We start from the raw sequence: 23788 nt of genomic DNA, 5'->3' as shown, positions 1-23788 counted from the left end.
ACCAGTGGTGTTATTTCTACAGCAATTTGAAAGTTTAACTTTAATTATAAGCACCCTGTATAATTGACTTCCTGATATTTTTATATACGTATGGCACCCATCAGATACCTGCCAATCTGTTGAGCATATGCTTGTCTATAGTCAACTATTTTGAGACTTGGTCAAAAAAGGTTTTGTTACAGGGAGGGTATAAAGTGTTGGGCTTGTAGTTTTCTGGCTCATCATTTGAATTCTGTTTTTGGGTTTAATATTTCTACAGCTGGCACACATTTTACTTACAAAACATGTTAGGCTGACAAGAGAATTTATAAGTTCCAGTTGTTGGTAGTTCACTTCAGTTGTTAGTGCCATTTTTTTAAAAACATCTGTGTAGTTGTTCTGTGGCATGTTTTGCAACTTTTGTTAAAGCAATTCACATCTGAAGCTTCTTTCAGGTTACGTTTGTGTATTTTCCGTATCACCACGTATCCAAATTTTAGACCACTGTGAATTAGTTATTCTAATTTCATATTGATACATAACAACAAATCATTTGACATTTAAGAGAGAAACTTTTCCTCTTTCAGCTAACTCCCCAAGACAGCCTCATTGGTCAGCATACAACTCGAGCTACACTCAAGTTGGACAGCTGAATCAACTAGGCCAGGTGGGCCAAGTGGGTCAAGTTGGCCAGGTGGGTCAAGTTGGCCAGGTGAGCCAGGTAGTACAAGTTAATCAAGGAGTCTCACTCAGTCAGGTAGGCCCAGTAGGACATGTTGGACAACTGGGCCATGTACCAACAGCTTCAGTGAGTCATGTACCAGTAGCACATGTTGTGCCTGTTGGTCATATTGGACATGTCGGGTCAGTTGGTCAAGTAGGACCAGTGGGACAGGTAGGGTCTGTTGGTCAGGTAGGATCCGTCAGTCAGGTGGGTTCTGTGGGACAGGTAGGGTCTGTTGGATCTGTAGCACAGGTGGGAGCTGTAGGGCAGGTAGGTTCTCTTGGACAAGTTGGATCTGTGAGTCAGGTTGGACCTCTGGGGCAGGTCGGGTCTTTGGGACAGGTTGGACCTGTTAGTCAGGTTGGTACAATAGCCCAGATGAGCTCAGTGGGGCATATGAGTCAAGCCAGCCATTCAGGTTCTGTACAGCACGTAGGCCCAGTCAGTCATGTAGGCCAAATGGGCTCAGTGGTACAAGTGGGACATGTGGGACATATGGGACAAGTTGGGCCAATCGGTGGGCAGGTTGGTCCAGTAGGTCACATGGGAACTATTGGTCCTGCGACTCATGTGGGATCGGTTGGCCAGTCGTCATCTCAACTCGGCCCTTCTGTTCAGCTCGGTCCCTCTGGAATGGGCCAAGTGAGCAGAGTGTCACCGTCCCCCTCGACATCAAACTACGGGCAGGCATCGGCATCCCCAGCACCGTCCTATGTGACACGACATGTGGCACAGACGAATGCTGCACTTTCCGCTGCACGTCTCAATGTCCCATCAGACGGACGCCTCAATGTCCCACCTGATGGACAAACTCGTCTAATGGCACCCGCACCACCGCAGAGGCCTTCAGTCATCACCGAGCAACCCCGAGTGGTTGCTCACAATGGTGGTGATGCTTGTGCATTTTACAGTAGTGGTAGACAGCAGACTGTGGTACACAGTGGAGGTGGAAGTGAAGTGATTAATCGTGAGTGTGATGTTCGAAACATCAGAGATGATAGGAAACAGGAATTTTCTATGAATGCGAGTAGTAGTGGAGTGACCACAAGGCATATGAAGAACAGTAGTAATGCTAATGTCAGTGGAAATGTCAATGTCAATTGTGCTACAGGTGGCATTTCAAACACGGGAACAAATGTCGCTGCAAATGCAAATGTGAATACAAGTAAAAGTGGAAGTGGTAATGTCGGTATCCGTGCCATTGCGAGTACCAGCACAAGTTCAGCTGTGACCACAAGCATCGGGACTAATGCAGCACTACCTCAAGCACTTTCGAGACGGATGCCAGATAGTGCACCTTTGTCAAGTATACCGAGAACGCAGTCTACAAATCTCTCAGGTAAGTCCAACAAAACACTAGAATTACATTCTCCCAGATATATTTATTTGTTTTGTGGGTAGAAGAGTAGTGTAGTACAGTAATTTATTCTTCCGAGAATCATTTTTTACAGTGATATAGGATTTGTCAATGTAATAAAAAAATAAAACCGTGTATGTCATAGAAAAATCAGTATAGTATGCAGGAAATCAGCTTGGAGTGCAAATGCAGAAGTCCTGCATTTCCTCCTTGAGCAAGATTTTAATGAAGTTAATTTACTGTTGTCTTCCTTTGACCTGTTATGAAGTGATGCTTGTGTATGTGTGTTGAGTGGATGACTGTGATGAGTGCTTTTACAATATAGGGCTGTGTCTGTATTGTTATGAATGAATAGAAGATGTGGGGTGTAACCCAGTACTGACATATACACTCCTGGAAATTGAAATAAGAACACCGTGAATTCATTGTCCCAGGAAGGGGAAACTTTATTGACACATTCCTGGGGTCAGATACATCACATGATCACACTGACAGAACCACAGGCACATAGACACAGGCAACAGAGCATGCACAATGTCGGCACTAGTACAGTGTATATCCACCTTTCGCAGCAATGCAGGCTGCTATTCTCCCATAGAGACGATCGTAGAGATGCTGGATGTAGTCCTGTGGAACGGCTTGCCATGCCATTTCCACCTGGCGCCTCAGTTGGACCAGCGTTCGTGCTGGACGTCCAGACCGCGTGAGACGACGCTTCATCCAGTCCCAAACATGCTCAATGGGGGACAGATCCGGAGATCTTGCTGGCCAGGGTAGTTGACTTACACCTTCTAGAGCACGTTGGGTGGCACGGGATACATGCGGATGTGCATTGTCCTGTTGGAACAGCAAGTTCCCTTGCCGGTCTAGGAATGGTAGAACGATGGGTTCGATGACGGTTTGGATGTACCGTGCACTATTCAGTGTCCCCTCGACGATCACCAGTGGTGTACGGCCAGTGTAGGAGATCGCTCCCCACACCATGATGCCGGGTGTTGGCCCTGTGTGCCTCGGTCGTATGCAGTCCTGATTGTGGCGCTCACCTGCACGGCGCCAAACACGCATAAGATCGTCATTGGCACCAAGGCAGAAGCGACTCTCATCGCTTAAGATGACACGTCTCCATTCGTCCCTCCATTCACGCCTGTCGCGACACCACTGGAGGCGGGCTGCACGATGTTGGGGCGTGAGCGGAAGACGGCCTAACGGTGTGCGGGACCATGGCCCAGCTTCATGGAGACGGTTGCGAATGGTCCTCGCCGATACCCCAGGAGCAACAGTGTCCCTAATTTGCTGGGAAGTGGCGGTGCGGTCCCCTACGGCACTGCGTAGGATCCTACGGTCTTGGCGTGCATCCGTGCGTCGCTGCGGTCCGGTCCCAGGTCGACGGGCACGTGCACCTTCCGCCGACCACTGGCGACAACATCGATGTACTGTGGAGACCTCACGCCCCACGTGTTGAGCAATTCGGCGGTACGTCCATCCGGCCTCCCGCATGCCCACTATACGCCCTCGCTCAAAGTCCGTCAACTGCACATACGGTTCACGTCCACGCTGTCGCGGCATGCTACCAGTGTTAAAGACTGCGATGGAGCTCCGTATGCCACGGCAAACTGGCTGACACTGACGGCGGCGGTGCACAAATGCTGCGCAGCTAGCGCCATTCGACGGCCAACACCGCGGTTCCTGGTGTGTCCGCTGTGCCGTGCATGTGATCATTGCTTGTACAGCCCTCTCGCAGTGTCCGGAGCAAGTATGGTGGGTCTGACGCACCGGTGTCAATGTGTTCTTTTTTCCATTTCCAGGAGTGTAGTTGGTACTCCTTTACAGTGGGTACTACTTTACTAGTAGCATTAAGGGGATTGCCAAACTTAAGATCATCATCTGACTGATGGTTCACCACTGGCAGTGTTACGTGCCCTCGCTTAGTGAGACACTGTGAAGAGGTTGGAGTTTAACATAGGATATTAGCGGAAGCTTTTTTATTTTTTTAATAATTTTTTTTTTATTATCAGGAACTGTTCACTATCGCCTTTCGTACCTTCCCTTTGCCAGACAAGTAATTAAAGTTGTAATTTCTTTCACCACCAGGAATCAAACCAGCCACCTCAAAGTCGAGCCCCCACTGCATGGGGTTGTTTTAGTGATTTGAGCTATGGAGGTGAGAAAGTGATATACACAGATATATACTACATTAACAAAGGAAGTCCCCAGAGGGGACTTGGGAAAACAAAACGAAACTTCACAGGTTGAGATGGTATGTGATTTTACTTCAGCAGTTTCAAAATCGAGTCAAATTTACAAAGAATTTGGCAGTATGAGCCTACTTATCAGTATGACATTGGACTCCCTCTGACCTTGAGGCAAGTACAGATTTGCTTAGGAAGGGTGTCATAAAGCTGTTGTATCCTCTCCTGAGACAAGCTGAACCACAATTGTTGTAACTGTATGAACATGGTATCTGTTCTTTCAGACATGCCTGAAAGAATACATACCATTGGTGATCTTGCAGTTCTTGAAGAATGAAATTACAATGAAATCCAGACCATTAGCTGCTTACAGTTGTTGATAAATATCAACGGGGACAGTTGAAAATGTGTGCCTCGACCGGGCCTCAAACCGGGATCTCCTGCTTACTTGGCAGACACACTATCCAACTGAGCCATTGACAGCACAGAGGATAGTGCGACTGCAGGGACTCTTCTTGGGCACGCCCACTGTGGGACCCACATTTCCAACTTACTGCCCACAAACTACATTTGTAGTGCCCTTGCCCACTATACTTACTACTCACGGCATTCAATCTACCGATTCCTGTAAGAGTGTGAGCAATATGCATGCATCCACACTGAAGAGGATCATAGGCTGGTAAGCCTTTACCTATATGAAGATGGTATCTGTTCTTTTGGACATGCCCGAAAGAACAGATACGCTATGTGATCAAAAGTATCTGGACACCCCAAAAATGTACTTTTTTCATATTAGGTGCATTGCACTGCCACCTACTGCCAGGTACTCCATATCAGCGAACTCAGTAGTTATTAGACATCGTGAGAACGCGGAATTGGGTGCTCCGCAGAACTCATTGACTTCGAAAGTGGTCAGGTGATGGGTGTCCCTTCTGTCATACGTTTGTACGCGAGATTTCTACACTCCTAAACATCACTAGGTCCACTGCTTCTGGTGTGATAGTGAAGTGGAAACATGAAGGGACACGTACAGCACAAAAGTGTGCAGGCTGACCTCGTCTGTTGACTGACGGAGACCGCTGACATTTGGAGAGTGTCGTGATGTGTAATAGGCAGACATCTATCCAGACCATTACACAGGAATTCTAAACTGTATCAGGATCCACTGCAAGTACTATGACAGTCAGGTGGGGGGTGAGAATACTTGGATTTCATAGTCGTGTGGCTGTTCATAAGCCACTTGTTACCCTGGTAAATGCCAAACGACGCCTCGCTTGGTGTAAGGAGTGTAAACATTGGACAATTGAACAGCAGAAAAATGATGTGTGGAGTGATGAATCATGGTACACAAGGGTGTGGGTATGGCGAATGCCTGGTGAATGTCATCTGCCAGCGTGTGTAGTGCCAACAGTAAAATTCTGAGGTGATGGTGTTATGGTGTGGTTGTGTCTTTCATGGAGGGGGCTTGCACCTTTTGTTGTTTTGTGTGACACTATCACAGCACAGACCTACATTGATGTTTTAAGCACCTTCTTTCTTCCCAATGTTGAAGAGCAATTTGGGGATGGCGATTGCTTCTTTCAACACGATCGAGCACCTTTTCATAATGCACAGCCTATGGCGGAGTGGTTACACGACAATAACATCCCTGTATCGGACTGGTCTGTACAGAGTCCTGACATGATTCCTATAGAACACCTATGGGATGTTTTGCAACACCGAGTTCGTGCCAGGCCTCACCGACTGACATTGATACCTCTCCTCAGTGCAGCACTCCGTGAAGAATGGGCTGCCATTATCCAAGAAACCTTCCAGCACCTAACTGAACGCATGCCTGCGGGAGTGGAAGCTGTCATCAAGGCTAAGGTTGACTGAAAACCATTTGAATTGCAGGATTACCGATGGAGGGCGCCATGAACTTGTAAGTCATTTTTGGCCATGTGTCCGGATACTTTTGATCACATAGTTTAACCTCTTCATGTAGATAAGGCTTACTGGCCAATGATCTTCAGTGCGGATGCACTCAGATTGCTCACACTCTTACGGGAATTGGTAGATTGACTACTGTGAGTAATGAGTATATTGGGCAGGGGCACTACAAATGTAGTGTGTGGACAGTAAGCTGGAAATGTGGGTCTCACGAGGAGTATGCCAGAGATACGTCCCTGCTGTCCCACTATCCTCTGTGTCCTTGATGGCTCAGTTGGATAGAGCATCTGCCATGTAAGCAGGAGATCCCAGTTTGAGTCTCGGTCAAGGCACACATTTTCAACTGTCCCTGTTGATATTTATCAACGCCTGTAAGCAGCTAATGATAATCATTGTAATTTCATTGTTGTGACTGGTCGTTGATATCCTCAATAGTGGCACTGGGACAGAACTGACGTCTGAGCTGGTCCTCGCATGTTCAATTGGAGGCCGGTTTTGGGATCTTGCTGGCCATGGTTGTATATCAACAACGCACAGACATTTCACAGGGACAGATGCTGTGTGTACATGGACATTGCTCTGTTAAAAAATATCACCATGATAATGTTGCATGAGAGATGACACACGAGGATGCAAGATGTCTGTGACATACCGCTGTTCAGTGAGAATCCCCTCAGTCACTACCATCCGTCATGTGAAGTAACACCTGATGGTTCCCCACACTGTAATGTCAGGAGTAACACCACTGTGCCTCTCCAAAACGTTGGAAGAATGTGACTTCTCCCCAGGTTGCTGCCATACTCACCAATGACATTGATCTGGGGTGGTGCAGAATTGCAGTTTATTGTTGATCACAATGTGATGACATTGGTCAGATGTCCATGCTTCCACGCCATGACATCATTCTAAATGCAGCTGGTTGTTGTGTTAATGGCAGCCTATGTGTGGAATGGTAATTCCATACTTCAGCTGCTGCCAGTCTCTTACCAATAGTGCAGAATGACAGAATGTTGCAGTGAATCTATTAACTGTACTCAGATGGAGATATGAAGGAGTCACGATGTGCTTAGCGCACGATATGGCAATCCTCCCATTTGGAGGTCAGACGTGGACGACTGAAACCTTGCCAAAGAGTATATCTGTCCTCCAACACCAGACCAATGTCACAGTCTAATGGCCTGTAAATGTATATATAGTATGAGTTGACCAGCCAGCCAAATGAGACCTCATTCAAAATCTGTGTGTTGCAGATAACACTGTCTCACATGAGTGGGTGGCATCTCTGTGGTGTCCTTCAGTCATCACTCAGCATCTGTTGCTGATCATGCCCCTTATATCCCCTACCAGATGGGGTAACAGCACTAAACGCAAACAACACTAATGCACTCTGATGGCTGTTCTACCTGTTAGAGAGAGTTGCAACTCTAATTGTTTACATACCCGCCAACAGCGTGATTTACTATTTTTGTCAGACAGTATATAAATACAGACACATGTGTTTATCAAAAACAGGACAGTTAGTCAACTGTGGTCTTGCTGGAGAAACCACTATGATATATGTGTGAAATGAATGCTATGGATGACCAATGGAGCCAAAATTACCACATAGGACATTGGAGCCAGTATTGCAATTTGTGGCCACTGGAACCTCATGGAATTGTCAGGTCAACTCTTTGCCGAATGTTTTAAACTAATGTGATGGAAAAAGTGCATCGTTCTATGATACCAGGAAGACCACCAGAAACAGTTCACCTTACAAGTGACATTCTAATCTTAGGAAAACAAACATATTTTCCAGGGGTCATGATTTAACTGGTATTCACATCATGGTTTTTCTAGTTTCTATAAGAAATTAACTGTTCATTGGACCCAGTACTTGGTTTTTGACACATCTACTAATTCAGAAGTAAACTTTCACCTAAACCCATAAGAAGAATCACAGTGGTCTGCAGCAGTTCATGACAGTATTTTAAACTTATTTCAGTTGTTTTAGGTTAATTGAAATGTAATTTTTTTCAGAGTAGTACTGCATTATTACTTGATTCTAGCTGTTAACCTGTGTACTTCCATGTTGTGCTATGTAAAGGAGCAGAGTTGACTCTCAGTACATCTCATGTACATGTTGTGGAGAAGGAAGGAGATTAAAGTTGACTTCCTCCACTGCAAAATACATCTCTCTGAAAAGGATAAAATGAGGTCTGGACATTGTAAGGGTGGCATGAACTGCTGGAGATTTTAATGTTAAAAATTCCCTGATTCTAGTTTTAACTTATTTTTATAATGGATACATGTTTTAGCAGTATTTATTACCTCCCACTGAAAATTCTACGTTAACCCTGGAGATATTTGGATGTGGGTACATGTGTTTTCAGATACTAGAAAATGTGTTTTAATATCTTACTAAAGCATTGTCACTTCCACATCACCTTGTACACAGTGATTTGCATTGATCAGTCAGAATAAACATTATGACCACTGCTCTACCTTTGGGATGGGCGTGCCTAAGTCATTGTGTAGAGCTCTCAGTAATTATTGCCAAAAATCTAGATACATCATATACAGAGATCTTGAAAATATACTCTGTTAATTGACTTTCACAAAGAACTGATTGTGCTGTCTTTTATGTATGAGGACCAAACACCCATCACAACAAGACCATGGAATGGTTCCATTCAAAAGTAATCGCCACATACATTGAGACACAGATCCCACTGGGAGACAAGATGATAAATTCCTCTTTTCTTGAACATGATTGACCACTGACATATCCACAACCTCACCCCTCTTGCCCTTCCTTATCCAACTGAAACCAATGTCCACACATGTCTTTCTTCATGTCATCAAACATGTGTAAGGAGGGTGTTGTAGTGTTTCCCAATCAAACTGCTGCAGTGTACCCTTTATCCAATTGGCAGTGAGAGGCAGATGTTATCATGCAACAGGATGATTCTGTCCAACGGCCCAAGGGCAAACTGCAAAGCCAACAGTGAAAACATCCCACATCTCCCTCGCCAAAGAAATTCTAAACTGTTAACACAAGTTCTGGTAAGGTCATGGTGACCACCTCCTTTTGACTGTAGGACTCCCTGCTAATAGAGTTCCTTGAGCATGGAAGTGCAACAATGTTCTGTGCTATGGACACAATTTCCAGAAACTGTAACATGCCATAGAGTCATAACACCCAAGAATACTGTTGGACAGATTCATCCTTTTACACAATGACACCTGCTGCCACACTGACAATCTGACAAAGGCTACGCTTCAGCGATTTGGTTTGGTAAACTGCAACATCCTCCGTACAGCCAGGATCCTTCACCATGTTATTTCACATCTTTGATGACCTGAAGAAAGACATACAAGAGAGAGATGTATTTTATGAAGAGTACTCTATGGCATTGGCTCCTTACCTACTTGCATTTATTGTGAATCTCTTGCCCAGCACAAGTCCCAAGCTACTGGAAAATGGTGCAGGTGACTCCAGTGTATAAGAAGGGTAAAAGAACGGACCTGCAAAATTACTGACCGATATCCCTAATTCTGTTTGCTGTACAATTTTTGAACGTGTTCGCTGTTCAAATAAATATACCTTCTTGAGTCTGAGAAGCTTATGACCATAAATCAGCATGGTTGTAGAAAGCATTGCTCATGTGAAACTTGACTTTCCCTTTTCTCACATGATATACTGCAAACTATGAATGAATGGCAACAGGCAGATTCCATATATCTGGATATCCGGAAAGCATTTGACATAGTGACCCACTGCAGAATGTTAACGAAGGTATTAGCATATGGAATAAGTTCACAGATATGTAAGTGGCTAGAAGACTTCTTAAATAATAGAACCCAGTATGATTTCCTTCACGAGTGTTCATCAGAGACAAGGATATTGTCAGGAGTGCCCCAGGGAAGTATGATAGGACCGCTGCTGTTCTCTGTATACATAAATAATTTGGCAGACAGGGTGTCAGGAATATGTGGTCATTTGCTGCTGATGCCATGGTGTATGGTAAGGTGTTGAAGTTGAGTGACTGTAGGAAGAGCAAAATGACTTAAATATCCAGTTGGTGTGCTAGTCCTAAATGTGGAAAAAAGTAAGTTAATGCAGATGAGTAGAAAAATCAAACCTTTACTGTCCGGTTATCCGGTTACAGTATTACAAGTGTCCTGCCTGACACAGCCAAGTCATTTAAATATCTGTGCATAACATTGCAAAGCGATATGAGAGGGAATGAGCATGTGAGAACTGTGTTGGGGAAGGTGAATGGTAGACTTCAGTTTGTTGGGAGAATTTTGGAAAGAATCCCTTACCTGTAAAGGAGACAGCATACAGGGCACTGGTGCGACCTATTCTTGAGTACAAGGTTGGACTGAAGTAAGACATTGAAGCCATTGAGAATCAGGCTGCTAGATTTGTTACCAGTAGGTTCAAACAACGCATAAGTGTTACAGAGATGCTTCGGGAACTCAAATGGGAATTCCTGGAGGAAAGGTGATGTTCTTTTTGAGAAACATTATTGAGAAAATCTAGAAAACAAGCATTTGAATCTGACTGCTGAACGATTCTGCTGCCACCAACATATATTGCACATAAGGAACATGGAGATAAGATACAAGAAATAAGGCCTCATATGGAGGCGTATAGACAGTCATTTTTCCCTCGATCTGTTTGCAAGTGGAACAGGAAAAGAAATGACTAGTAATGGTACAGGATACCCTCTACCACACACCATACGGTGGACTGCGGAGTATCGATGTAGAGGTAGCTGTAAGTCTCAGTCTGACAAGAAAGTGCAAGAGTGGGTGCCACTAATCACATCCTATGAAACAGGAATTGATCATCTCTTCTTCCAATGGGATAAATGTCGTAGCATGAGTGGTGATAACTTTTGAATAGAACCATTCCATGGACCTGTTATGATGGGTGTTTGGTTTTCATTTGACTTCCCTTGTACAAAAAGCATTACAAATTATACTGAAGCATCTAGGCAATGATCTAGCTTTGGATGCTCATCTGTGATTTGAGACTGTGGAGGTTCAAGGCTTATACATTCTCTGAAACAGATAAGATGGCAGTTTACGCACAGAAGAAAGTAGTTTTATGTACTGCAGGTAACCAAAATGTTCCGTAGCAAGCGGTTTGCAACATAGTTGCAGAAGGTCTTATGGTCTTATGATCTGAGGACCTCTATCCTGATAATATGTTAAGTTCTATCCTTCCTTCTTAATTGTGTTTGGTAAAATATTTTATTTATGGCAGTAAAGGTTATTGCACATTTTCAAATGTGTGTACAAATAGCTTCATCTAAATAAATGCATCATGGAGTTCTTGCCACTATAGTCTCAAGATTTTGATTGTTTCATCTATTGTCATTGTCAGGAAATACTTCAGTAGTATGTTAGTTACTTAAGTTGGCCAAATTATGTTATGGAGTATCCATACACTACCAGAGGTAAATAAAGAACTCTGGTAGTGATGCTGATTGTCTTAGTTACCCAACATTGTCAATTTAGACACAGCAATCTTTTATTGCAATGAGTGTTGATTTCTTTTTTTGGTAAAATCTTTATTATCAAAGAGCACGTATCAGCAGCTTAGAAAGACAACCACATATCTCACAAATAAAACAAAAATATTTTTATTTCATTATTAGGTAGAAAACCACATATCTCAGGTATTAGTAAGCCAACAATCTGCACTCTAGTGAGGATAAAAAGAAAACAGACATATTGACAGTATTATTAAAAGGATAGATTCATACTCCCTGTATAGTGGAGATGTTGAGTCTCAAGACAGGCACAAAAAGTCTGCTAAACAAGTAAACTTTTGGCCTGTGTGTGTGTGTGTGTGTGTGTGTGTGTGTGTGTGTGTGTGTTCATTTCAGGAGGAGGCCTTTTGACTGAAGCTTATTTGTTTAGCAGTCTTTTGGTTGTGCCTGTCTGCGACTCAACATCTCCACTATATGGTGAGTAGCAATCTGTCCTTTTCATAATATTGTTAGTATTCCATCCTAGATTTTCCATTGTTTGAAAATACATATACTTTTAGGCAATCATATTAAGTGAGAAAATCATATATAACTTTTCTGGGGTATTGGTTTTTATTATAAACTGACAATATGAGACAATACATAACTAGATTCCACAATTTTTGGTTGTCTTCAGATCTGAAAGAATTTGAAATGAAGAGTTACAAGACACAAACTGCATTCAACATTAATGGTATTCACAAAACATTTTAACAAAATTATTGAACAGTTCACACCAAAATAAAAAAGTCATGTCTAAGATAGTGGGCACTTTGTGAAATGGATGTTAACAAGGGAATGTCAGCTGTAAAATATATACGTCAGCTGTCATAAAAAGATGTAAAAAGCAACATTTAAATGTATATATGCCATAAATGGCAAGATAATATCATAAAAGCATAAAAACATTACATTACAGGCATACCTTCGAACTCCTGTTTGTAACATGTCATATACACATGGGGTACCATGTGGCTGTACCATCTACCTATATTATTTGCCATCAGTGATTAATTTTGTAGGGCAGTATTGTATAGTCACTGTTTATACTGACTGTTATTCTATTGTCCACTATGTTTCTGGTGTGCATAGCACACAGTAGTTGGATGTATACAGTAATCTAGACGTTGGTAACATATCACCCAGACATGGGGCACTGGTTTGTTGTACCATTGACCCATACTTACTTAATTTCATTGTTCTTAACCTTTTGCCTTACCTATGGTTTTTTATGTTTTAGATGTATCATTTTTTAACAGACTGCTTATCTTTACTGCACTGTAATCGGTTCAATACATAAATTGTTCTACAATATAATGGAAAAATTGCAGATGATGGATACACACAGATAATCTTTACATGTTCTCTAATGCCCACTTAGGTTTACTATTAGATGTATATTTGCATAGGTTTTGTCTCATGCGATAACTGTGTAAGGCAGAGCTTCACATTATGTAAATTTTTACTGTTGTAGGGGCATACTATGATGGTCTTTCTTGTTTCAGATTTCACATGTTAGCTGCATCATGGCAGTTGTCACTATCTATTTTTGTTTATCATTTTATGTCTGTGATGTAGCTTCTTCATGACGATCACTATAGTGGTCATCTTTATAGTTCGTGTGACTTTAAGCTGATCCTTGCTAATGTGATTTCATTTTTCTGTACACATGTAAAATCTGTGTAGAACATATCTGTATAAATTATTACACTATTAGGCCTTCTGAACTAATAAAAAGTTCTACAACAGTGTGGCATCTGCAAGAAACTCTATATTTAGAGCTTCAAGGTGTAACTGTATGTCCCCTATTATATTACTCAAAATTTTGTGTTCTGTGCTGCCACCATCTGGCACTTTCTTTACCTATGTTCCTGGGCATTTAGCATTTGTCAGTCTGTTTATGATCATCTCACGGAAACTTTGTCGCTGTCACCAGAGAGCATGGCTATTTTCTGTGTTACTCTGAATGCATAAGAACAGTTCTTGTCTATACTTACTACATTCTTGTTACAAGCACAAGTTCAAAGGTATGCATATAATCTAATATTTTTCATGTATCTTTTCTGATATTATCTTGTTATTTATGGCCTATTTACATTTACATTATGAAGCTTGCGTTGAATTTTATGTCATTTTATGACAGCTGATGTATATACTTCACGGTTGACATTCCCTTGCATAGTTAACAGCCATTTGACAATGTGTCCTCTTAACTTACACAGATTTTTATATTCTGGTATGTACTATTCCATAATTTTGTTAAAATCTATTGTAAATGCCATTAATATTAATATTGAGTGCATTTCCTATCTTGTAACCCGGCATTTCAGTAGCTTTCAAATCTGTATGAGCAGAAACCGAAGAAAATAGTTATGTATCTTCCTATATGTGGTCTGTGCTAATAAAGATTTTACAAAAAATGAACATTCACTGATGCTGCTTTTGTTAGTGGTGGATGACACACGTTTCTCTGTTGCCTTTCTTCATTAGGCACCTGTTTCCATGCACAGATAAGACATGGAAATGGGCACTCAATGCTGAAAGGCAACAGAGTCATAAGTGACTCACCTTCCATCTAACGAATTCAGCATTGCTACCACTTTTCTTCCTCCACAGACATTGATGCAATATCTGGTAGATAGGAGATAGCATATGGACTTCTATAACTCTGTGATGTCTTCAGGAAGTTGTCAAAAGTGCCCCCACCCCTCTTCTCTCTCTCTCTCTCTCTCTCTCTCTCTCTGTGTGTGTGTGTGTGTGTGTGTGTGTGTGTGTGTGTGTGTGTGTGTGTGTGTGTGTGAGAGAGAGAGAGAGAGAGAGAGAGAGAGAGAGAGAGAGAGAGAGAGAGAGAGACCTTGTTTAAATTTCAGCTATTTATTCACTGTGTTTGGTGTGGAACTAATTTATTCTGTGTGATGTTTTTGATGGATAAATGGCATTAGGTTATGCTTATTCTAATATTACAGGTTCTTCTCCTGCACAAGCAAGTGTAGCTCCCCCTGCCCCTGAAAAAGATGAATCAAGATTACTTGGAGCAAAGGACAAGAAGGTGAACACACTTGCTCCTGCTCCTGCACCTGCTTCTGCTCCGTCAGATACCAGACTGCCCGTAGTGCGACTAAATAGGCTCTCAGAAGAGGTAATTTGAGATATAATTTCATTTTTTACCCCAAAAAATGTGTAGTCTTATGTGAATATATATAAAAGTGTGTGTGTGTGTGTGTGTGTGTGTGTGTGTGTGTGTGTGTGTGTGTGTGTTTTCACTACAAGGCACATCTTTTGTTTGAAAATGCTTAAGAACTGTTTGATTTAAAAAAGTGCCACAGCATTGACGTATTTAAGTGACTTGTATAAAATATGTCTACCTAAGTAAACTTGATATTCTGGAACCATAGCTACATGTAACAAACAAAATTTTTGAAGTTGTTCCTGGATATATTCAGAGTATTTTGGCATAAGGGACCTCTGATCTCCTGTGACTTGTTACAGAGTAATTGAACACTGCTGGAAAAAAAAAAAAAAAAAAAAATTAGGGCACATGGAAAAATGATGATGATTTTGATCTGATGATGGCATATGCCACTTGGGGATAGTAGATATACTAACACATACACGCTTGTGCTTCCTACAGTCTAATGTGCAAGTCTGAAAGAGGTCAAATTTTGGCCTACAACTACCACAGCAGACAAGAGGGCTTATGAGCCCAGACAAGTCAACACAGACTGTTGTGAACCAGGTGTTAGCGTTTGGACTGCGGACACACACACACCTCTAGCCCGTCTTCCACTCCTGCCACAACATCAATGTGCATGGCTTGATTGGTACCATTGGAGGATCACTTGGAAGACAGAATGGCTGGCCATGGTCTTCGGTGATGAAAGTTGATTCTGCCTGCATGCAGGTGATACTCATTTGTGCGTACGCAGTTGACCTGTTGAGTTCTGCCTTGTGGGGTGCATTTGTCCAAGGCACTCTGGCCCCAGCCCAGGCCTTATGGTCTGGGGTGCAATAAGCTATGACCCTTTCACGTTTGGTGTTTCTGGAGGGGACGCTAACCAGTTGTCGGTATGGAGTATGCTGTTAGACCCAATCTTTTGCCGTTCTTGCAACAGGAATGTCATGTGTGCCAACAGGTTAATGCTCCCCAGACACTCCCTGTGAAACTCAACTTGCTTTGCAAGATGTGCAGTAGCTTCCCTGGCTAGAAAAATATCCAGACTTGCCTCCAGTCGAGCACATGTGGGAAATGATAGGACAAGAAGTGACTTGGGTGACTCGTCGGCAAACGACTCTTCCAGAACAACATGAACAGGTTAAGCAGGCATGGCATAACAAATCCCAGGACAGTATTCGCCATCTGTATGATTGACTGGATGCTAGAGTCAGCACCTGCATTGCTGTGTGTGGAGGCTACACCATAGATGTTTCAGCATGGGTTGATACTTGGTACCTTGGAACTGCTTGTGCCATTGATCTGTAAATGTAATGATTTTCATGTAGTCCAGAGACATTGTTGCTATAATAAATCTTGAATGAACTGTAAACCTCTAAAAGTGTGGACTAATTTTTTTTACAGCAGTGTATTTTGTTTTAATTCTTACTCATTTGTTTCTGTATCTGTATGGCATCGAAAATACGTACACAAAATTTGTTCATTCATTTGCAGTTCTTGATGCTGATAGTAGTAATTTCCAATCTCCTCTTCACCCTCAGGCTTGCATTCAATAGTCCTCAGTTGTGTTTACGGTCTGTTTTACCAACTATGTTTGTTGCATGTCAACAGTAATACGCAGCAACATGGCTAAGTTTACTGGTGAAAAGTTGGCTGATGTGCACCTTGTGTATGGTTTCACAGAAAGCAATCAAAGATCAGCATTATGGCATGATGACAGTGTACCGAATTATTCCCACAGTGATGGCAAACACAGCACAGTACTGAATCTATACGTAGGTGCCAGTTAGAAGCTGTATCCTTTCATGTTAGAATGGAAGATAATGACTGTCTTATGTCATTGTTGTGAAGGTGTTTTCATGGAAACAAAAGTTAACTGAAGTTAAAAACTGAACAAATCATAGTCACATTGTTACTATATAATGAGCCACCAGAGACTGCAAGTCCCATGTACCAATATTTATGGACACCCTCCAAAATTTGGTCGGTGGAGCTTGGATTCTTTGTGTATTATGTTAATAGTTGTTAAGATATGCCACCTAGCACAAGTATGCTCGCTCGACACATTCATTGTGGAATGTTTATAGGCAAGTGTTCGAGAACCTATTGTAGTTGCAGAAAGTGTTGTACACTTTATGGAGTCTGCCAGTTTTGTTGCTGACGAGTTGCTTGCCCTCCCCCCTCCCCCACTGCACCTCCCCGTTACCCTCTTTTTTTTTTGTGGCTGATAATGTCTGCATAGCATGTGATGCTTCATTTAAAGCTCAGAACTACAGTATATCAATTGAAGGAACACAAATTAATTCCCATCTGTCTCATGGGCTCCAGATTCACTAGATATCAACCTTATAAAATTTGTCTGGCCTGTAATTCATCGCTAGCTCAGAAATAAAAAAAAAAAAAACCACCACTTCTTAACCTACAGTACTGGATAGATTTTGTGAAATGCCATAATTGACAACAGGGAGATAATTAGAGACAGAGAACTAAATTAATTGTAATGGGCTGTAGTAGTAAACTGGTGGTAGTATGTTTCAGGAGCAATGCCTGCGTTCACATACAGGGTGTTTCAAAAATGACCGGTGTATTTGAAACGGTAATAAAAACTAAACGAGCAGCGATAGAAATACACCGTTTGTTGCAATATGCTTGGGACAACAGTACATTTTCAGGCAGACAAACTTTCGAAATTACAGTAGTTACAATTGTCAACAACAGATGGCGCTGCGGTCTGGGAAACTCTATAGTACGATATTTTCCACATATCCACCATGCGTAGCAATAATATGGCGTAGTCTCTGAATGAAATTACCCGAAACCTTTGACAACGTGTCTGGCGGAATGGCTTCACATGCAGATGAGATGTACTGCTTCAGCTGTTCAATTGTTTCTGGATTCTGGCGGTACACCTGGTCTTTCAAGTGTCCCCACAGAAAGAAGTCACAGGGGTTCATGTCTGGCGAATAGGGAGGCCAATCCACGCCGCCTCCTGTATGTTTCGGATAGCCCAAAGCAATCACATGATCATCGAAATATTCATTCAGGAAATTAAAGACGTCGGCCGTGCGATGTGGCCGGGCACCATCTTGCATAAACCACGAGGTGTTCGCAGTGTCGTCTAAGGCAGTTTGTACTGCCACAAATTCATGAAGAATGTCCAGATAGCGTGATGCAGTAATCGTTTCGGATCTGAAAAATGGGCCAATGATTCCTTTGGAAGAAATGGCGGCCCAGACCAGTACTTTTTGAGGATGCAGGGACGATGGGACTGCAACATGGGGCTTTTCGGTTCCCCATATGCGCCAGTTCTGTTTATTGACGAAGCCGTCCAGGTAAAAATAAGCTTCGTCAGTAAACCAAATGCTGCCCACATGCATATCGCCGTCATCAATCCTGTGCACTATATCGTTAGCGAATGTCTCTCGTGCAGCAATGGTAGCGGCGCTGAGGGGTTGCCGCGTTTGAATTTTGTATGGATAGAGGTGTAAACTCTGGCGCATGAGACGATACGTGGACGTTGGCGTCATTTGGACCGCAGCTGCAACACGGCGAACGGAAACCCAAGGCCACTGTTGGATCACCTGCTGCACTAGCTGCGCGTTGCCCTCTGTGGTTGCCGTACGCGGTCGCCCTACCTTTCCAGCACGTTCATCCGTCACGTTCCCAGTCCGTTGAAATTTTTCAAACAGATCCTTTATTGTATCGCTTTTTGGTCCTTTTGTTACATTAAACCTCCGTTGAAAACTTCGTCTTGTTGCAACAACACTGTGTTCTAGGCGGTGGAATTCCAACACCAGAAAAATCCTCTGTTCTAAGGAATAAACCATGTTGTCCACAGCACACTTGCACGTTGTGAACAGCACATGCTTACAGCAGAAAGACGACGTACAGAATGGCGCACCCACAGACTGCATTGTCTTCTATATCTTTCACATCACTTGCAGCGCCATCTGTTGTTGAAAATTGTAACTACTGTAATTTCGAAAGTTTGTCCGCCTGAAAATGTACTGTTGTCCCAAGCATATTGCAACAAACGGTGTATTTCTATCGCTGCTTGTTTAGTTTTTATTGCCGTTTCAAATATACCGGTCATTTTTGAAACACCCTGTAAATGATTTGGGACTCACAAAGAATTTCTCTGCTTGTATGTGGATATCTGGCACCTTCTACTTCTGTCATTTGTCAGTGACTTTCAGACTATATGCCATGACAAATTGCAATGTTTTTGTGTGTCAATTTTGGCCCAACATACTATTAGCTAAATGTTAACAATGGTGTGGCTGATACGTGTAATTTTAAATCTCAGTGGTTATCATTGAGGTATCTTCAAAGTTACAGAAATTTGAAGTGTGTGAAGGTTTAGTTCATTTTTTGTGAAATGACATAACATCATATTTACAGGGAATGATTTTCCCATTTGATAAGAGGCTGAGATCTAAAATGCGAGGACTAACCCAACAGGCATGAAATATTGGATTTCTCTTTGGTTATTAAGTATCATTTGTAGCACAATTGATAAATTATTGCAGAAACAACACCCATTAATGGCACTGAAACTTGACGGAAATTGTGGTACAAACATAACGATCATAAATAAACACATATTTTCAAAGTTGTATTTAATGAAAAGTAGTTCAGAACTTTCTGTGTAGGTATGAATATGGCAAGGGAGAGTCATTTGTAGAATATAAATAATTGAAGGAGTAAAGGTAACAACTAATCAAATGGTTAAAGTGCTGAGACTCTGATAGGCCACTAAATGAGAATGAGAATGTTGCTAGCTTTTGGAAGAAAAGCTGCCAAAGATCTCAGCCTTGTTGACATGCCTATGAATGTCTCGGCTGCTCAACTACGCTATGAATTGCTACCTTAACTCCTTAAATTATTTTTATATGTACAAGCTTCTTTTATGCAGCATAAACAGACAGTTGTTGATGTTTATTGTAAACAATATTTTTATCATTGCAGGATCAAGCTCTCATGCAAAGAAGCTTAAGAGCATTTGCAGAGAAGTCACCAACTCTTGCAAAGAAATTAGGAGTCACTCCGAACAACAGACTTCGACAAAGAAACGTACAGCATATAGAGTCTGGATCGGAAAGTGATGACGAGCCAAAAAATAAATCAAAATATTTCAAAGCAAGAGAGAAGGAAAGAGAAATACAAAGGAGGAAAGGTGAGAAACTAAAAATTTTTTCCTACAAATGGTGTAGAGAAAAAATATTTTCTGTTATCAAAGAGACATTTAATTTTCAAATAATATTCTGTATTGAAATATCACTGATTAGTATTATCTTGTTATTGGTAGGTATTATAATTTTCTTTTGCCCACAGCACTAAACTGGTATTGTGGTAAGTTTCACAGTGAAATTTTCAGATATTTAGAAGATTGCAGTACTCGTGTTTGATCTACCTAGTGGCAGTTGGAAAATGTTTTCTCTGTGATACAGAATGACTGTTTCACACAATTCTTGTCTTATTATGTTTGTCGATCTTGAGCTTTTGATGACTTACGCTGTTGTCACTGTCAGGAGATAAGATTTTAGTAGCCTGTTACATACTTCAGTTGGGCAAATTAAGTTGTGGAGACATCACAAAGTCAAAGAACGTCCATATGCTACCAGAGATTATGTTGATGTCTGTGACTAAAGGACATTGGTAGAAATGCTAATTTCATTAGATGATGGAAGGTGCAGTTGATTTCTCTGTTGCCGTAAAACGTGAATCACCCATTTACATGCACAACTAAGGGGTAGCCACTGTCTGGGTTAAAGTTGTTGTTACACATTCCGATTCCTGTGTAGTAGATATGTGGCATAATATTTTTGTTTTATCAAATATGTTAGTTCATGAGACTGTGCTCACCAACATCAGATTTGTCAAAATTGCAATATTTAATATGGTGTTGGTGTTCTGTGGGATGTTCTAAAATTGTTCTTATTGTGTGACCATGGTAACTGCTACCCCATTCACAAGGTATTTTACAAATTCCAGAAACACAGACTTTGAGGTTGTCATTTTGTGGGTGCAGTATGTATTTAATTTTCTTGTGTGGTGAGAAAATGAGTTGAATACAGTGATGGCTAGGCCTCTGTCAAAAATTTTAGAGTTTTGACATGTGTTGAAGCAAAATCTTTTGCAGTACCACTTCAATAGTGACCTCAAGGATGAAAACTCAATTGTGTAATAAATAATCTTTTAGTCTACAGTGAATATGACATCCTTTAAAAACTTCTACATGACAATGAATCAAAACTGTGAGAAGTTGACCATAATTTCATCTTGATTGAGTCTAATTTGTTTCATTAGATTCACAAACATTTGAGAGTTTTTAATGTGATGTTCATAGCAACTGACAATTGGTTTGAGTAACTTGGTTAGCTATTTCACTATGTTCACGATACCTTTGTTACCTGGCCACATGGAAATGAAGCTAATAGCCTTTTTTATTGATCATATGGATAGCTTGCCACCCACTATAAAGTTCGCTGCAGAGATGGAGGGAGAAAGCAAATTACCATTTTTAGATAGTCTACCCAAAGAAAAGATGGGCAGCTAAGGCACTGTGTTTACCAAAAGCCAACACATGCTGGCCTATATCTCATACACAAAGCTTCCATCATGCAGCCCATAATAAATCTGTTAAAATATGCTGGCTCTGCCAAGAAACACACAGATTTTGAGATCAGATACCTAAGAAAAATATTGCAGTAAAGCGCCTATAGCGACTGGGATATTGAGTTAGCCATCTCCAAGAAACAAAAACACAGAGCTACTTTATTATCAGAAGATGATCAGTCCATAGTATTCCTTCCTTTCTTCAGAATGATGACAAATAAAGTAGTCAGATTCCTGTACAGACATTCCCTGAATGTCCAAGAAAATCGGAGAGATACTGCACTCAGCAAAAGACGTCCTTGATCTCTCTCTTTTCCTGAAATTTATAAAATACCTTGTGAATGTGGTAACAGTTACATTGGTCAAACAATCGGAAGCAATTCAGAATGCCCTCCACAGCCAGCTTAAATACCAAAATTTCAAAAAAAAAACCCTGATGCCGAACACAGCCTCATGACAAACGTGTTTGACAAAACGAAAATATTATCCCATGTGTCTGCTTACTGGGATTCTGTCATGAAAGAAGCCACTGAAATCAGAATGTTAACTACTACTTCAACCTGGACAATCACTGCACACTTAGTGGTACATGATACCGGTTTCATGATGCTGAAAGACAACAGAGGAACCAATTAAAATTAAATCTTCCATCTCTGGTAGCATATGGAACTTTAAAGTCTTTGTGATATCTCCATGACATAATTCAGCCAACTAAAGTACCTAGAGGCCTTATGTAATCAAATCTGATGATGACGATGGAGGAACAACTTGTTGAAAGCTGTGAAAAACTATGATCTCAAGTGTCAGCTGTCTCTCATTTGTAATCCTTGACAGTATACTACACAATCACACTAAAACAACATGAGACATTACATTTATGCAGACGGAGAACATTGTAGTTGTATGGGTGTTCTAGTAAATGCCATTTTTTGCACACAATGTACTTGAAGTGAAACTAGGAGTAGCACTTACAGCTGTTTCTTTGATGTCATTATGATTAATTTTTTTAACTGTTCTATACAGCTGTGTCCTCTGTGCAGTGAATGACAAGTCCATTGTAAAGATATTAGTTTTCCCAAAGCTTCCTCAGGCAAACATTGTTCATTCTTAATGTCACATTTCGTGGAGCTTTTGAGTAATTTAGCTATAACCACAGCCTTTTGATCCCATTGTAACTGCTTTTCGGACTGGTAGTCTTCCTCCCCCCCCCCCCCCCCCCTGCCGCCACTGCGCACGGCGCACGCACACACACGCGCACACACACACACACACACACACACACACACACACACACACACACACACACACACTTGACTCAAGTCTTGCCATTGAAGTTCTGTGAAAACTGTCACTGTCACACTGATTTAGATTGATTAGCTTTTTGTAGTTTCTCCTTTTTACACTGGATGATTTCCTAAAAAATTGGCCCACTTCAGAAGTGGAAAATCCTTAATTCTTTGATTTGCATCAACTATTTGATAAGAGTTTCTTCACTACTACTGGTATAATTCCATTCCATTTCATAGCTGGAAAATACACGGATAGTTTGGCTTTTAAGTTTTCAGCACTATATTTTTTTAGAAACATGTATTTTCATATTTTTGTATAAACATGCTGATATAACATTATGCTCACTAGAAAGCTAGAATGTGTCTGATAGATTTATAGCAGGTTTTTGAAAGTGCCAAAACATTTCTGATGCAGAAACACTTTATTGCCAGTCCCCCTGTTTCTCTTCCTTCTGCCTGTGTCACCCCTCACTTTCATGGCAAGAACAGAGACACTAAGAACCTCATTCAAACTTAGTTCTTACACTTTAGTAGAAAATAAATGGATCCAGAGTGCTATGCTGCTGTTCCATTAAGCCTGCATGCAGTCCCAATGTACATAAAAATCCGCATTGTATTTTTCATGCCAACTCCTTTGCTGTGGGTTGTGATATGGTTCTATCTTTACAGTACCTATCTTTCATGAAATGGAAAAAATGCGGGTAATATTGTTTTAACTGGGTTTTCCTTTTATTGTGAGTGAATCTCCAGAGATAAATTTAGTTCGCTGTGCTTCACATTGATGTTTATGAAAGGTTATAATAAAAATAAATGGAACAGTGTACTATTACTACTTATAACAAAGCCTTCCAAACAGTTTGTAATGAATAACTGCTAACACATCACATCCCCTTATGGATTAAGAGTAACTAAAGTCTCCACTGATTATACTTTAAAAAACTCTGCTATATGTATTTACCTAAATTGTTGCTGTTCGTACATGATGACCATCATGGTACCATATAGA

At 41.3% G+C, this 23788-nt stretch overlaps 1 protein-coding gene across 1 annotated transcript in view; it reads left to right on the top strand.

Annotated features, from left to right (window-relative positions):
- The window catches only part of LOC126470479 (nipped-B-like protein), a 392610-nt gene that overhangs the window by 267150 nt on the left and 101672 nt on the right, over positions 1–23788 (top strand). Inside the window, exons 7-9 of the mRNA XM_050098348.1 lie at positions 567–2042; positions 14670–14842; positions 19844–20051. Of these exons, the coding sequence (XP_049954305.1) occupies positions 567–2042; positions 14670–14842; positions 19844–20051 (1857 nt within the window). The remainder of the gene's footprint in view (positions 1–566; positions 2043–14669; positions 14843–19843; positions 20052–23788) is intronic.

This window comes from Schistocerca serialis, chromosome 3 (assembly GCF_023864345.2).
Source record: "Schistocerca serialis cubense isolate TAMUIC-IGC-003099 chromosome 3, iqSchSeri2.2, whole genome shotgun sequence".
In the NCBI taxonomy this organism is placed as follows: domain Eukaryota; kingdom Metazoa; phylum Arthropoda; class Insecta; order Orthoptera; family Acrididae; genus Schistocerca; species Schistocerca serialis.
This window is presented reverse-complemented; position numbering and strand designations above follow the sequence as displayed.